Raw genomic sequence first — 526 nt, 5'->3', positions numbered from 1 at the left:
TTGTTTGCTTCATGTCCTGGAGGTGTTATTGAACTATTGGTTTTGGGCGAGTGCGTGTTTGGATTGCTCTGAGATAAGGGTTTAATCCTGGTTTTAAAAAAAAAAGTTGAGAGGGTCATGAGCTGTCCGAAAGAGTGCGAAAAAAAGAAAGGGAAAAACGAAATGCATGAAGATTTTGTATGACTTTTTTATCCATTTCATCAAGGACGTGTCTCCTTCCTCCCCCAACAGATCCTGCACATGCACATCTCGAGTCTGGAGAAGCTGCCGCTGTCCACGCAGGGCTCGCCGCTCCAGGTGCGCTGCAAGACGTTCCTCACGGTCACCTTCGTCATTCCCCGGGAGCGCGACTGCCACGACATCTACACCTCTCTGCTCCAGCTGTCGCAACCAGGTCAGTGCACCAGCTGGCGGGGATGGGCGGTGGCGACGTGAAGGGGCGGGGTGGGCGATTTTGTGCAGGGCGGAAATTGGTGTGTGCGCTCGCTCGTACGTCACGAAGGCACGCTGAGGGGCACACATGCGC

The 526-nt window shown here is 53.8% G+C and overlaps 1 protein-coding gene across 1 annotated transcript in view; it reads left to right on the top strand.

Moving 5' to 3' along the window:
• The window catches only part of LOC119592119 (myotubularin-related protein 8-like), a 99,568-nt gene that overhangs the window by 54,801 nt on the left and 44,241 nt on the right, over positions 1-526 (top strand). Inside the window, exon 4 of the mRNA XM_037940940.1 lies at positions 232-394. Coding sequence (XP_037796868.1) covers positions 232-394 — 163 coding nt within the window. The remainder of the gene's footprint in view (positions 1-231; positions 395-526) is intronic.

This window comes from Penaeus monodon, chromosome 29, assembly GCF_015228065.2.
Source record: "Penaeus monodon isolate SGIC_2016 chromosome 29, NSTDA_Pmon_1, whole genome shotgun sequence".
Lineage (NCBI taxonomy): Eukaryota > Metazoa > Arthropoda > Malacostraca > Decapoda > Penaeidae > Penaeus > Penaeus monodon.
Note: the sequence above shows the minus strand (reverse complement) of the source record. Positions and strands in the feature narration are given on the sequence as shown.